General features: G+C 41.0%; 1 protein-coding gene across 1 annotated transcript; it reads left to right on the forward strand.

The window, feature by feature from the left end:
- Positions 1–8,512: 8,512 nt before the first annotated feature.
- LOC308385899 (E3 SUMO-protein ligase ZBED1-like) lies at positions 8,513–11,178 on the forward strand (the record flags this gene model as incomplete). Its single annotated transcript, XM_080865092.1, has 6 exons — positions 8,513–8,868; positions 8,955–9,072; positions 9,203–9,339; positions 9,486–9,956; positions 10,063–10,660; positions 10,856–11,178. Exons 1-6 carry the CDS (start codon positions 8,656–8,658, stop codon positions 11,176–11,178), a joined length of 1,860 nt encoding a protein of 619 aa, XP_080721218.1. The 5' UTR covers positions 8,513–8,655.
- Between the last annotated feature and the right edge of the window lie 1,433 nt (positions 11,179–12,611).

The raw sequence follows: 12,611 nt of genomic DNA on the forward strand, positions 1-12,611 counted from the left end.
CGTTTGTTTGCTTGATCATGCTTTAAACACATCAAAATGCATAGTGGGATTATAATACAAGTGAATACTGTGACAAGCACTGGTACTTTTTTTTTTACTTTTTTTTTTTTTTTTTTTTTTTACAAGCACTGGTACTGAATAGGCAATCACTTAGCAGCAAGATGAATCGGTGATGCATTAGTGTGGTCTGCACTTCCTCTTCTTTGATTGGGTGAAATGAGTTGAAAGAAATTGGATGAGGGAACCATGGGGAGTGCCCTGCATAATTTCAATAAAACACAGTTTTAAACGCTGTTACAGCTGACACAGAACGCCGTAAAAAACACAGTTTTTGTGTGTCTTTGAACGGCGTTTTCTGCCGAGTGACGTAAAAAGCGGCGTTCAAAGACAGACGATAACGCCGTTTTTTCCACCACTCGGATGGTGCATTCAAGGCGCCATGTAAGTGGCGGAAAAAAACGGCATTTGTCCCAACAGAACGCCGTTTTTTCCGCCATGGCGTTTTAAATAATTAAACGGCGTTTTTTTTAACCAAACGGGTTAGAAAAGGGGTGCTATTTGGCACTAATGGCTTGCCATAAAAAAAACGCCCCAGACACCCCTAATTTCACGCGTGCACATTCGCACCTTGAGGTGTGTCCAACACAAATCAATCGCGCCTCAAAATTGCATATTTTGACGCGCGTGAACTGGAAATGTGGTAGGAATGTGGGAGGAAGTTGTGCCTGACGGTATCTTTGCAAGATGGTAGCTGTCGAGCTAACGCTTGAAGAGAGAGTCTCCCATTCTCTATTTACTGTGGAGAGCAGAGCAGCGGTGTTAAGGACGTCCTCGCCGTACCTGGGTCCATCAGGTCCTCCAGAGGCGTGAGCAGTTTGGTGAGTTTCACCATTTGCTCCAGGAGCTGCACCTGGACGACGGCTGCTTTCAGTGGTACCACCGTCTGTCCCTCGCCCAGTTTGAGGAGCTGCTGTCCCGCGTTGGTCCCAGCATCGCCCGCCTAGACACCAACTACAGGCGCTCAATCCCACCTGCAGAGCGCCTGTCCATATGCATGCAGTTAGTAAAAGTGTTTAATACGGTAGTCCTTTATTGATACCTGTGCTAATATATGCTAAACCATCCATTTATACACTGCTAACATGGATGTGGTATGCTAACAGTGAATGCTCTCGGTGTTTACTGAAAGTAAACTGTGGTATGGAGACGACTGTTTATAATATTTCCAGTGATACTTGAAAGATCTCATCAAGTCCAGATTTAATTTGATTTATGGTGAAAGTTGAAAGTAATTGGATGAGGGAACCATAGGGAGTGCCCTGCATAATTTCAATAAAATGCCGTTTTAAACGCCGTTACAGCTGACACAGGACGCCGTAAAAAACAGTTTTTATGTGTCTTTGAACGGCGTTTTCTGCCGAGTGACGTAAAAAGCGGTGTTCGAAGACAGACAATAACGCAGTTTTTTCCGCCACTCGGATGGTGCGTTCAAGGCGGGGGTTTTTTGGCGTTTTAGATAATTAAACGGCATTTTTTAATGCCATTTCTTAACCAAACAGGTTAGAAAAGGAGCGATATTTGGCACTAATGGCTTGTCACACATTTTCGCTCGCGTCGTTAGAGCCGGATGTTTGACGTGAACGACGCGAGCCGGCTCCTTATCACGAGCCGTGGGTTGTTGTTGTTTTTTTTTTTCCTCTCACCCTCTCGCTCTCTTGCACTTTTTTTCCGCTTCACTCCGCACACGAGCCTTGTACTTTGCGCTGGGAAGAGGTTGGAGGGGTGGTAGTTACACTCTCAGTAGCACAGGAACAGAGTGGGAGAGAGGGACAGAGAAAAAGAGCCAGGGACAACAACGTCACATTACAAAGGCATAGTAATCATCCACAACTATTTTCAATTGCGGATGATAAAGGATTCAGAAAGTTTATTCATGCAGGCCCATATGACAGAGAATGTGGATCTTCTTTTTGTTTTCATATTTTAATTTATATTTAATTGTGTTGTGGTTTGCAGTGTTTTGTGTTGCTTTCACTTTAAATTTGTTTAAAAGGAAAAAGCTGAAAATTTAAATAGTTAAAAGTTGAAATGTGAATAGTTGTTTTTTGTATTATATGATTTATTTATTACATTTTATGTGGGGTGAATAAATAAAAGTATATTTACGGTGGCCCCTAGAGACAAAGCATGTACAAACTCCAAAACACGTAAAAACTCCAAAACACGTACAAAAGACAACAGAAGTGCTCCAGGATGCTGGGCGCAGTGTTGAGCTTTTGTTACCGAGTGGCTACACAAGCCAGGAAGTACCAACGACCGGATTCTGTGTGTGGTAGTAACAGGTAAATGAACTTGTGTAATTTAAGTGATCTGCTCCGTTTTGGATGTTCAGTTAACGCTAGAAATGTGTTTTGGAGTTTGTACATGCTTTGTCTCTAGGGGCCACCACATATATTTATATATAAACATATATAAATAAAACCACTTTTTTTTTTACATTAGTAATTCCTTCTGTGCATAATTTTATATTATTGTTAATAATAAATTAATTAAAGCAACAAAACAACCCGAAGAGCCGGTTGGGAGCCGAAAGAGCTGGCTCTTTTTTTGGGTTCGGTACGCATATGTATCGAACAATACAACATTTTTAATTTATTTTATCAACTTTTCTTCTGACGATGCTGTCTGTGTTGAGAGCTCAGTGGATCTGCGTTCGACTACTCTGCCTAGGCTGCACTGTCGAGTGCAGGATCTGCACTCGACAGTGCAGCGCAAGCTAGCGAGTTAGAAGCTAAGCTCGTTGCAACATGGCAACTGCCTCAACACTACCCGAAATTTAACCTCCCCCACCCTCATTCAGATCTGGCGTTTCGAACTATCTTGGTTTTCATGTGAAGCATGACCCTGAAGGTAAGCGCGTCATGGACAAAAGAAAAACAGTATGTCGGATGTGCCACGCAATGCTCACTTACATTGGTGAGAACTAGTGCGTTAGCGCAGTTAGCTTGTTAACGTGTTGACAGCGTCGAGCCCCACACACGGGGCGATCTGCGGTAACTCGTTAATGGAGATTTGCCGTGTTGTGGCGTTAACGTCATTTTAACGAGATTAACGCTGACAGCACTAGTGGGAACACAACGAATATGACTGCACATTTACGTCGACATCATCCTAGTGCAGGGGTCAGCAAACTGCGGCTCTTTAGTTCTTATACTGCGGCTCCACGTGGTTTGGGAAAATAAATTAGAAGTATTTAGCTGAAGTGTATTTTATTTATGTTAGTTCTTTAACTTGTAGTTCTAAATTGGAAGATTATTGTGATATTGAAATACAAAAATAAAATGATCTTCTATTAATTTTTCATCGCTCAAAATAAGCGTCACACTCGCGGAAGTGCATTTATCGAGACTTTCAACCCCAGGTAGGCCAGTTATGGATCTTCGGATCCACATTATGTCAGCAGCTGTTCTCAACCGTGAACCATGTTAAAAACAAATGCCGCTCACGCCTCACAGAAAACAGCTTACAGTCCTGCATAAAGATGAAAGTGACTTCGTACAGCCCCGATTTTCAGACGCTGTGCGCAGAGGTTCAGGAGCAGAAGTCCCGTTGTAAACATACCACGGCAGACCCGAGGATGTTTGCATGAACACGCTTTTCAGCATCTCTTTATTGACCACTTCTCACACATGGTTGCTGTACGCATACAGCCGGCTGTAGCTTTTCAGCTCACAGCCCGACATATACCAACAACAACAGCATAGATGGCACAGACGTTAAGGCGGCGAGGTGTGATTGCGGGTGCGGCTCAGGTGCGTCCACCTCCCCTGCAGCGGCACTGCAGACCACGCCCCGCCACACACATTAACCTGGTAAAATACATATTTAGGCAGAATTTTGCAAATATCTATTTTTCATTTTTCAGCAGCATCGTGCTTTTTTTCCCCAATTATTTTTTAAAAGTCAGAGGTAAGTGGTGAGAGGTAACCGGACTAACTAAATGAAACCATATCCCACTTTTAAAGACAGTAGAAGGCGCTCTGGCTAGATGGAAATGTCTACCCATATCACTCATGGGAAGGGTTGCCGCTATAAAAATGATGGTCTTACCGAAAATAAATTACACTACAAAATACACTACAAAAGACCAAGGATAAAGGAAGATTAGAACTACCTAACTTTCAGCACTACGTCTTAGCCAACAGGCTTCAGTTTATCTCAGGATGGCTAAAACATACACTGTAAAAAAAATATCCTGTTGATTGTACAGAAAGAATCTGGCAGCTGTGGTTGCCAGAATAATTCTGTAGAAAAAACTAGAAACTAGAACTAGAAAGAAGAATACTTAAAAAGCTGTAAAAATTACAGTTTAAAACAGTTATAATTTCTCCCAAAAATACATTTCAAGCCAGTACATTCAACAGCCCTTTTATGTCAAGTTAGCATGGCCAAACTGCTATTAAACACATTTTTCCTGTAAGATTTACAGAAAGTTGCTGCTTGTTGTACACTAAATCTCAGTTTTGCAGAAAAAAATAAAAAATACAACAGTATTTTATTGTGAAAGCTTCATTATAAAACTGCTATTTAACAGAATTTTTCTGGTCTTTTCTGGTTTACTCAAAAGAGGTCTCTGATGTTCTGTACTTCTAGCAGGTCTGCAACTTTAATGCGTCACGATAACATCTAATTTATTTTTAAATTTTCATTGTAAGTTGAGTTAGAACCCTGTTCTGACTTCTAACAAAGTGAAAATAGAAATAACACTATGAATTTATTGCTTTAAAATGTTATTGGTCTAAAAATCCAAATGAATATATTAAAGGCAGTAACCCAATGGACAAAATTGGAAACCAAACCCAGATATAAGTTTAAGATTTAATATATTAAAAAGCTTAGGCCAAGACAATTTACAATTTAATTATTTATTGATCTAAAAGAACAGTGAACTGTTACATCAGTCTGAAACACAGATTGTTTTTTTATGAACACATTTCATTGAAACAAAACCACAATGACAGAACCCCTGGCACTACTTTTAATTAATAAATGTAAGAATTGTTAAACAGCCAATAAGAATTACTGTATTGCCTTTTCAAAATAGAACAGTTGTACTAATATAAATATTTCTTTTTCAAATTAAGGTACAGGAATGCAAACAAGGAACTACATAACCAACAATCATACAGAACCGAATAACATTGTCTTTAACTTTTCTGTTCCTCTTAGGCTATGTTAACTCTGCAGGTCTTAATGCTCAATTCCGATTTTTTGATCAAATCCGATTTTTTTTGTCTGCTCGTTCACACTACAAATAAAATGCGACAGCAAACGCGCTCTAGTATGAACGCTCAAAGCGGCCGCATGCACAAAAGAAGACGTCACACACAACGCGCTCTGTTTAGACCCAGAGCAAACAATATTGTTTGACTGATGGCCTTAATATAAAGACTTCGGATTTCATGTTTCCCAATTTTTGCTTTAAGTTATTTTGTTATTTACATAATAATGCAGATAACCTAATAATGATCCTTATTGCTGTTTTAGAGCGGAGCGGTGCTTCAAAGGATAGTTGCAGATTTCTGTCAGAATCTGCAGATTATACAGTACAAATAAAATGTTCGCGTTTCTCCAACGTTGTCTTCCCAACAGTTTCACCGGATGGCCAGGAAGCGTTTGCGATGTCTTATCGGCGCTGATAATTGGCGTCTGTCTTGTGTCAGTGACGTAAAAGACGGATTTAATGCGACTTAACCATTCAAACAGCAGTCGCTTTCTGAACGTCCTTCTAAACGTCAGTAAGACAAAGGAGCTGATAGTGGACTTCAGCACTAAGCAGGAGAGGAACTACCAGACCCCCGTCATCAACGAGTGCCCAGTGGAGAGAGTGGACAGCTTCAAATACCTCGGAGTTCACATCACGCAGGACCTGTCATGGTCCTGTCACATCAACACCGTGGTGAAAAAGGCCCGACAGCGTCTCTACCACCTCAGACGCTTGAGAGACTTCCAACTGCCCTCCAAGGTGCTCAGGAACTTTTACTCCTGCACCATAGAGAGCATCCTGGCGGGAAACATCTTAACCTGGTTCGGGAACAGCACCATGCAGGACAGACGAGCTCTACAGAGGGTTGTGCGGTCAGCTGAGCGCACCATCCGCTCCGAGCTCCCTGACCTGCACTCAATCTACAGCAGGCGGTGCTGGACCAAGGCCAGCCATCCCAACAACAGACTGTTCTCTCTGTTGAGGTCAGGAAAGCGATTCCGCTCCCTGAAGACCAACACAGAGAGACTGAGGAGGAGCTTCTTCCCGCAGGCGATACGGTCTCTCAATCACACCACCACACAGTACTGACCCACACATATGGTTCTTACACACACACTGGACATTCTGGACATTGTTTTCACTTCATTACTTTAAGCATATTTGCACTGCAGAAGACATAATGTGGATCGCACAACACTGGACATTATATTCTTCATTTCCAGTTAATACTTGTACAGCTGCTGTTATTGTGTATATATTTATTTATATTTCTTCATACATTCTTATATAGTTCTATATTGTGTATTTTGTTGTACAGTTATTTTATTTTCAACTTTAATTTATATATTTTATCTTATTCTTCCCAGTTAAATTTACCCTTCATTCTAATTTGTGTTGTACAGTTATTTCATTTTTAACCTTAATTTATATTTTATTCCTTCCTAGTTAAATTTACCCTTTTTAATTTTTCATATTTATTTCCTATCTTATTCATAGCCTTTTCCTTTTTTGTTTTCTTTAGGTCACGAGCAGTTGTCCAAGCATTTCACTGCATATCGTACTGTGTATGACTGTGTACGTGACAAATAAAATTTGAATTTGAAACATCGGATATGTATCGGATTCAGTACCACTACGAAAGTGACCCAGATCGGATTTGAAAATATCGGATTTGTGCCGTTCACACTGTCACACCATGATCGGATATGGGTCGCATAGGGTCAAAAAAAATCGGATTGTATGCGCTTTCGCCTGCAGTGTGAACGTAGCTTTTAGCTTGAAGAACTGACCTGATAAAGGGCTGAAATAAACCTTCATGCTGTGAGTGTGGCCCCTTACATAACTCTTAGTGTGTTTAGACATCACGCCATTCATAATCTGAAAGTTCCTGTATCATGGTAAGGACTCTTGGCTTCACCTGAAGATGGGATGTGTTCGTTTTCTCCACTTTAGTGCCCTTCTCTCTGGATTGATGGAGAAAAAACATCTTGGAAAAAAGAAAAAACAGATTAGTTGAATTTTATCAAGACCATCTTCACATCAATAACATTATATAATATATACAATAATAACTCTTTATTCCAACAATTACTTTAAAGGTATTTAAATGGCAAAATGAAGTCCCCTAAACTCAAAGTCACTTCAACTACTATTTTTTCCAGTTAAGTGCTGGCTAAACTAATCCAAAAGAAGTACCTCTGCAGAAACTCCAGGGTTGATGCCAGCTGTGATGGGAACTGAAAATCATTATTTGTCTATACCCCAATTGATTGTAAGGTTTCTTCAAGAATATCCTTTGTCACTTCTGGAAGGTCAGGCAGGACCTCATTGATTGCAGTCCTTAGCAACATTGGTTCAAAGTCAGTCATTCCTGGAATCAACGAAGAATGACGCGCTGACAAAAGGCAAAAGTAATATTATATTTAGTTAAGTAACATGGTGCATATATAAGTTATCAGTTACTTCCGGCGCCGCTCCGAGCTGGCAGCCAGCATCAACAGCTCCGACCTGACCGAGTCCTTTTTTCTCTTTAATATATGTTTCTCTGTACAATACTCTGTATATAGTAACCATTGTCCTTAATGTAAATATGTAAGAAAGATTGTGTATGTTTCTGTTCCGTGTCCTGCATACTGTTTGTTTGTATATGTGTCTTTTTAGCTGCTGTTACAACCAAATTTCCCCTTGTGGGACAATTAAAGGATTATTCTATTCTAAATAAGATGAATTTCTGCTTTCGTGGCATAATACGAGGGATGGTTTACACCTTTTATTTTCTGCATATATAAAAGGTATTTCACTTTCATTTTTCCCCTCCCATCACAACATTTTCTTTTTAAATCATTGTAGCACACATGCATTTTAATATGGTTTCCCAACAACAGTGGTGACATAAAAAAAAAAGAAGCTTATTTTGACAACACACGGTGTTTAAGAGGAATGACTTGGTGGCTGTGAAGTAGTCAGACTCGAACGTCAAGGAAGGTGGTAGGGAAGCAGACTATGCAGACATTTCAGGTTTCCAAGGTGAGCAATTTATTTACACTGAACTTAATTTAATGTAACTTAACAAAACTTCCCCCCAAATAAACTCTATTAACAAAACTCAACATAACATGGCCGTGGTAACACGACTCACCTCTCCTCTCTCCTGCATCTTGTAGATAGTGATGGGACGTTCTGTATCGAGGCTTCGGAGCGTGTGTCGAGTAATGGAGGGGGCGTTTCCGCGAAGCGCGTATCGAGGCTTGCTTCATTTATGGGAGGAGCTGAAAATGATGACGTCCGAAGCCTCGCTGCCCGGCTGTACCACGTGACTGGTTCAGGAAGCGGTTCGAACTTTGCCGCGAGCCATGACAGCGATATAAACCCCTCAGACTTCATTCAAAATGTGGGTGTTTGATGGAGAGTTGCGGTTAGTGAGAGTTAGAGACAGTTTGGAGAGAGTTAGAGACAGTTTGGAGAGAGTTAGAGACAGTTTGGAGAGAGTTTGGAGGTATAGGAGAGTGAGTAGAGAAAGTCAGGAGAGAATGGAGCCAGCTACGAAGAGAAGGATGTCCTCCCCTGTGTGGGAACATTTTGAGCTTATATCTCCCAACAAGGTATGTAAATTTCCACAGAAGATGTATTTTCATAATACTGATGGTGCAATAAAACCTATGTTAAGCTGTCTGTACTTTTGTACAAGGTGAGGTGTTTGCTATGTGCCAGGGAGCTGGGATATAACAACAACACCTCATCCATGCTTAGGCACTACAGAGCTATGCATGAGAATAAGGGGGACACCGATTGTGGAGCAAAACCAGGTGAGCCATCAAATGCCATGATAATATAGCATGCTGTAATGTTACTAAATGATATAACAATATCATACAATGCAATAAGTGACGTGAGTGATATTTATATTTGTGCTTTGTTTTTATTGTCTTTCCTCAGGAGAACAATCTCAAATAGATGAAGACCTGGTTAGCATGGTGATTGAGGACTCCCAGCCATTTAGCATTGTGGAGGACAGTGGATTTAAAAGATTTGTCAAATCATTAAATCCTAGTTATGTTCTCCCCACTAAAAAGGTCATAAAAGCAGTGAACATTTAGTTTCTACAGAGTAAAATGTGAACAGGCAGGACTGAGGCTCAAAGCCTCAGTGTGTAGCTACACTACACACTGCTTCACAGCCACGTCGTACTTGTGAACAAAATGTTTCTACTTTCCTTTAGGCCCTGAAAGTCATGGTGGAGGCCAGGTACCAGGAGATGAAGGTGAAAGCTAAGGCCAGCATTGAGAAGGCAGCAGCTGTGAGTCTGACATCAGATATGTGGACCTCCATCAACACAGAGGCCTATCTTGCAGTCACCTGCCATTTTGTTGATGAGTCCAGCACATTAAACACCATTGTTTTAGGAGTGCAATATTTTCCTAATGCACACACTGCAGAAAACATTGCACATGTGAAAGGCACACTCATGGCAGAATGGGCAATTACTGACAAAGTCACATGCCTAGTAACAGATGGGGCTGCCAACATGGGGGCTTGTGCAAGGGAGCTAAGACTTAAACATGCCATATGCATAGCTCACACCCTGAACTTAGTGGTGAAGAAGGCCCTTGACCAGACCCCTGAGCTCTCTGACATCCGAGCCAAGTCCAGGAAGATCGTGGGATATTTCAGGAGCAGTACCTCTGCAAAGGTAACTTCTTAAGTGGCTTAATTACAGTTTCTTTAATGCTACTTATGTGTATAGTTCTGCTCCCTTGACAATCTAATGTATGCTTTTTCAAATTGTATTTTGTAAGGAGAGGCTTTCAGTCGTGCAGGAACAACTAAGGAAGCCTCAACACAAACTACTACAGGAGGTGGAAACCCGCTGGAACAGCACTTACAATATGCTGGAAAGACTTTTTGAGCAAAGGGAGCCAGTGGGTGCTGCCTTGGCAAGTCTCACAACAGACATCCCACCTCTGTCATCTGCGGATTTTGGTATAATTTCAGAGTGTCTGGTTGTCCTAGCACCATTTAACGATGCAACCACTGAGCTCTCTCAGGAAAAAAGGGTGTCTGGGTCAAAGGTCATACCTTTGCTCACTATGCTGGATCATTGCCTCAATGAACAAATGGTAGAACCACCATCCATTGGATCTTCTCTGGCTCAGATGCTGAGGATGCTATTGAGAGAGAGGCTAGATAAAATACAGACCATGAGCATTATGTTCCTTGCGACACTGCTGGACCCAAGGTTCAGAAAACTCGGGTTTCTCAGCCCTACAAGAGCTAGCGAAGCAGAAAAAAGACTGAAAGCAGAATGTGCTTCCGTAATGAGGGCCTCCACCACCTCTTCCTCCGCACCACCACCACAGCCATCAACGTCACAATCTGTTGAGGCTGTTTCCCACGGTACCATTGTTATTGCATTGTAGTTGCATTTATATAAACTGAATGTTGGGTTTTCCACTGTATCTATTATTGTATGATCTACTGTACAATATAAAGCGCCTTGAGGTGACTGTTGTTATTATTTGGCACTATAGAAATAACATTGTATTGGAAATTGAATTGGTAGTATCTCATGAGACTCTCCTTTTTGTTTAGGTAACAACCTGTGGCGTCGCCTGGATGAGAGTGTCAGGCAGACACACACACAAAATGTGACAGCAGACGCAAATATTGAGGTCCAACGGTACATGATGGAGCCAAATATTGGAAGGCTGGAGGACCCCCTTAAATACTGGGGGAGGCAGAAATATGTCTACCCTCACTTATATAAGTTAGCACTGACATACCTGTGTACCCCTGCCTCATCTGTGCCCTGTGAGCGAGTGTTTTCAAAGGCAGGGGAAATATTGTCCAAAAGAAGAAATCGCCTACGACCTGCCACAGTGGAGAAACTGTTGTTTTTAAATAAAAACCAATGATGTGTCCCCTAAACATTATTCACTGTCCTTGCCTCAATGTTACAAAAGCACACCCAATGTCCACACCTCACCTCACAGTGAATGATCATTTCCATCTTAGGCATTTCCAAATGATCATTTTCCATACTGCCATGACTACAATATAGATGTTTTACACACTCCTTTTGTTGATGACATTTACAGGCTGTGTGCAAAATGCCACACTCTTTAAATTCATGCCAGCTATTATTTTTACATCCAGTAGGTGTCCTGCTAGAGCAAATGAACCTTCATGAAGCTTCGCGTTGGGGTGAACCGATTGGCTGAAAAGCTTCAGTGCTTCATGGGGCTTCATCTGCCCATCACTACTTGTAGAGACTGGCTTTAAATAGGGCCATCAATTTCCCTCCAATTGCCCAGCCAGTACCACTCACTCAACTGAGGGATCTAAAACTCTACACAGATGATCCAAAAACACAAAACCTCTACATACTTCTAATATGCACATTTACACAACTAAATGGCGGTATTAACGAAAGAAAAAACATTCAACAAATCCCTTTAAACCTTAACACAAACAAAAGGAAGCATCTCTATGGACAAAGAAACCCCTCCACTAGGTTTCACCTGATGATGTCACATATGACATCATCAGGACTTTAAAATGAGGAAATGCCAGGCGGGCGTTTCCCCACACCTGACCCTCATGAAGACTGAAAAGACAAACAAAGTATGAACAAATGACTTAATCTGTAACATAATAAAATATAAAGAAACATCTACCTGAGTATTTGCCTTAATTTGCAGAATGTTTGATTTGCCAGCAACAGAACGCTTACACAAACAAACCCGGGATAGTGAGTGAAGCAATGTTACATGACAAACAGCAAATCATAGCAAATACATAGAAACAGAATAATGTGTACAATGTGCAAAAAAAAAAGGTAAACGCATATGGGACAAATTGAGAGCATTGCAACTGCTCCTCCACTTTGTCACAGTGGCCATTAACAAAGTATGATGGTAATGGCTAAAAGTCAACCAAGTCAGTGATGTTAAGACATCGCAGCCTTGTACTGTCCTTTGTCACGTGGTATTCAGAAAGATACTCAGCTTTGTGTGCATCCAACACAAAATACACTGCTGCATCATTTTTGATTAAAATAATAAGAAGCTCTCCAAACTCAATGGGCTCCTCATTTTTTGACACAAGGAAATTCCCCTTTTTATATGATGTACCTTTATACTGTATCTCTGTGCAAACACTAGTATCATTTCCTGTAAAGCCAAACTGTCTCACTGCATATTTGATGGCATCACTGTAGAGGTCGGGGTAAAAGGTGCAACTGTCTTTCACTTGCAGAAACTGACTGCATCCTGGCCCAGCTGAAAGATATGCCTGAAACATCTGATGTCTTTCAGATAAGGTTTGGCAGATGTTTTTAAAGTTTTTC

The sequence above is a fragment of the Rhamphochromis sp. 'chilingali' genome, assembly GCF_963969265.1.
Source record: "Rhamphochromis sp. 'chilingali' genome assembly, chromosome: 18".
NCBI classification, from domain to species: domain Eukaryota; kingdom Metazoa; phylum Chordata; class Actinopteri; order Cichliformes; family Cichlidae; genus Rhamphochromis; species Rhamphochromis sp. 'chilingali'.